Source organism: Sinocyclocheilus anshuiensis, unplaced genomic scaffold (genome assembly GCF_001515605.1).
Source record: "Sinocyclocheilus anshuiensis isolate Anshui unplaced genomic scaffold, SAMN03320099.WGS_v1.1 scaffold542, whole genome shotgun sequence".
NCBI lineage: Eukaryota > Metazoa > Chordata > Actinopteri > Cypriniformes > Cyprinidae > Sinocyclocheilus > Sinocyclocheilus anshuiensis.
Genome location: NW_015547685.1, coordinates 771,748 through 775,599, shown reverse-complemented (window position 1 = coordinate 775,599; position 3,852 = coordinate 771,748). Strand labels below are relative to the sequence as shown.

The 3,852-nt window shown below is 36.2% G+C and overlaps 1 protein-coding gene across 1 annotated transcript in view; it reads left to right on the top strand.

The window, feature by feature from the left end:
- Positions 1-3,852, top strand: part of LOC107703201 (protein FAM172A-like) — a 132,249-nt gene that overhangs the window by 28,089 nt on the left and 100,308 nt on the right. The window contains exons 5-6 of the mRNA XM_016505758.1: positions 1,797-1,862; positions 3,001-3,192. Coding sequence (XP_016361244.1) covers positions 1,797-1,862; positions 3,001-3,192 — 258 coding nt within the window. The remainder of the gene's footprint in view (positions 1-1,796; positions 1,863-3,000; positions 3,193-3,852) is intronic.

The following is a 3,852-nucleotide window of genomic DNA, read 5'->3' as shown; positions in this document are numbered from 1 at the left end:
TATATATATAATACCTATATAATTGTATTAATTAAATTACATACAAATGCTGAAATGAAATAAACTCTTATTTGCACTTACATACAATTCAGACAAAATTAATTCATTCATTAGTTTATTTTATACTCTTAATAATAAGAGTATTTTTTTGTTAGTACAGTATATTTTGGAATGGCCATACAAGAAAGTTAACACTTATGTCGGCCAAGGAAACCGATGTAATAGTCTCAAACTAGCCAAAAATCACAGTTAAGCAGCCTGACCAAAAATATCCATCAGTCTATCATTGTAAGTGATCTGAGTCATGTTTCCTTGCCTAGTTTTGTTTATGGTTTTCAAGGGCATTTGCGCCAACTTTGACGTCAACAATAAAAGATGTAGGTAGCATTTTCTCCTTTTGCATTTTGCTAGTGTATTTACCTAGCTAATTGTGCACAATTATATGGTTAGTTACACATTATCATTTGTGTTTTCCATTATTTGTTTCCCTTCTGCCTGCAGCTCTATCAGAACAGACCTGTCAATGATTTTTGGGTCTTGACCCACCAGTTGAGGACGACTGGTCTAGACCATGTGCATCACACTGACTGACACCCAGCAGCTCAGTTTGACTGCAGATCAAGACCTCACACATTTTGTGACAGCAGCACAGCTGACAGTCTCAGCCGTCAGACACGGATCCAGCTCCACCACCTTCACGCCTCATTCCAGTGGGGCATCTGTTAGTGCCTCCACCCGGGTGGGCCGTAAAGTCCCCTCAGACTTGGCATAACTGGATGAGCGTGCCCTGAAAGATGAGCCTTGTTACACTGGGGCTGTTCTGCTGACTGTTGCCAAATCACAACCACCATAAAACAGCTCATCTTAATTAGCGCATTTGCTATTCACCTCTTAAAGCGCTGTAGTTTCAGCTGTTGCAGATCGTGAGCTAAAGCAAAACAAGAAAGAAAGATGTCACTGAACCATGAAACTTTTGGCCCGGGGTTGAAATTGCACTGTGTACATGTTCTTTAGTAATTTAGCTGCAGGGATAAACATACCTTACATCAACACGCTGTTTGTACTCTAGATTTGCCCCGCTTTAGGCTGACGGCACCTGTACACTCTGCTCTCTGTGCAGAACGAGTGAAATCCAGACAGTTCCAGTTATCTCATTCACTGCGGCTTTCGAGTGTGCAACTGAATGTACTTTGCATATATGCAAAGTGTGATTGGCTCTGATAATCATAAATAAAAAGTCTGTGTGTGTGTGTGTGAGTCTGTATGGGTTCAGTTTGAGTTGCATTACAATGCTTATCAAGCATTTTTTCTTTTGGTATTGGAGCAAATGGAAATGCAAAAAATTTAATTTGTTGTACACTATTATTATTATTTACTATTTATTTATTTAGTTATTTTGTAAATAAATCAAAGATTATTGGAGTATGATGTACAAGAATATAAATCAGTTTTTCTACTTCAAAATTTTGCAGTTAATTCAGCCTGTTACTTTCCGGTTCTTTGTAAGTATTTGTGAAATTTGCTAGCAATTTTATGAGTGATTTATTTTGTTTGTTTGTTTTTCCCAGTGTAGATTCTGTTCACCATTTAGTTTACCCAACTATGACGACTTTAGCTTCTGAGGACCCTGGAAATATGAAAAGGCTCCATCCAATATTCTTTAATAACTCCCTTTAGTGTTTTTTTTTTCCAACCGAAGTTAAAGTATATTTTAGTTTCAAACCAAATGGAAGTGCAGGTCATTTTTGCAAGTTAGTTTGAAAGACTTATAAGGATGTCTCTCTTGTCTCCTGTAGATCATTACAAAGTATGTTTATGAACGCCTGGAAAACGACTGCAACCTGAAGAAGGAGATCCTCCCCGTATGTAATGTCTTTTTTTCCTCAATACTTTAGATGCCCACAATTTGAATCTAAACAGAATTATTGTGAAAACTGATACAGTTGTGCTTGGCATCCTATAAGATTACAACGGTCTATATTGTGTGAAAACGAAGTTTTAGAATGATATTCTTCAACACTTCTGAACTCTCCAGGAGAAAATTACATTTGTTCTGATGGTAAAATTGTGTACGCTCAAGGAGATTCCTAAGGTGTGGTCACTGCATTCATATGAGCAATAATGTTATGATTTCTAGTACACTTTTTAAGAGGCATATCATTAAACTACACATCATTTTTGATAGCGGGTGTTTGCGCTTGGTAGTCATAGAATTTATGTCCTTTTAAAAGCACTGTAAATTACTCTCCATAAATCACCTGAACAATGCTGGCACAGGCTTTTATGAGCTGTTTTATTTGTGGAGGGTATTTACCAAATGATGTTCTTGGACTCTGTATTGTCTTTCAGAGAGTTTCATGGGCAAAGCTATCTGTGACCAACTGCATTTAGTGCTTAATCCATTTATCAAAGTCCATTTTAGACACAAAATGCATTGTTATTTTCAATCGTATTATTTTATGCTCATCTTAGAGTTTGCCACAAGACTTATGCCCACACAGGAAGCATACACCATGTAAATGTCAAGACGGATTTGATGCAGTGTAAAGAAGTCATCAGACGCACTGTTTTCAGCAGCTGGCAGTGTAGCTCAGCATTGAGCGCTGTTCATTAGAAATGATTCCAGTCTCTGACTGCAATCAGCTGTTTCTGAGAGTGTCCTGCCCCACTTTAATAATACTAAATATAGTTGTTGACACACATCAGGGGATTGAGGAGCTGCACAAAAAACAAAATAACACCCTTTCTAATCAGATCGAGGTTCACGAAGTTTGCCAAGTTCGACTAAATGATGATGGATGTTAGGTTTCTAATTTACTCCTGGCCTATGAATTCACAGCATTTTGGAATGTAGTGTGAACTCTGTGCCCTAAGTATGTTCAATAATATAAGGGTGGAATTTCCAAACTGAAGATTTAATTTGCCGTAATCTTGTACCCTGCTGTAATTGGTGACTGGCATCTCAGTTTGATACTGATTGTAATATTTATATTCCTTCAGGTCGATTCGACTGTGGATGAACCGAAAAGCTTTATTTACATGAGCGAGGATGCCCTCACTAACCCAGAGAAGATCATGGTTCTCATCCAGGGCAGTGGAGTGGTGAGGGCAGGCCAGTGGGCTCGGCGCCTCATCATTAATGAAGACCTCAACAGTGGGACGCAGATACCCTTCATTAACCGTGCCAAAGAGGTGGGTTTTATTTTGTTTTTAAGGGTTTTTTTTTGTTTCGCAAAGGAAGTGTTTAAGCATGGTTTATGTTACTTTCACTATTTGTTGTAAAAATAGTTAATTACTTATGGGTTGTATTGGGTGTGTATATAGTCTATTTATCCAGGCCAGCTTGTTCTGAGATCATTTGTCGACTCTATATTCCAATTCCAGCAAAAGTGTTTATTAATTTACAGGTCTTCTATATACACTATCGTTCAAAAGTTTAAAATAAATAGCTAAATAAATAAATATTTTTAAAGCAATATTTCAGAAAATGTAATTTTAATACAGTAAAAACAGTAATATTGTGAAATATTATTACAATTTATAAGAGCTGTTTTCTATTTTAATTAGGGCTGGCAAGCGATTACAATTTTTTTAATCTAATTAATTACATGATGTGGCAATTAATTAATCTAATTAATCGCACATCAAACTTGGCTAAAAATTACTCCCAAAAGATAATTTAAAGTCATTGTTGTGTAAAGCATCAAACAGACATTACAAAAAGTAGCTTCAGCAAGAAATATTTTGTTTGATAAAATTTATTACATATATTTTTTTTGACCATGAGGGTGAGTAAATGATGACACAATTGTCATTTTTGGGTGGGTGAACTATACCTTTAATAATTTATAT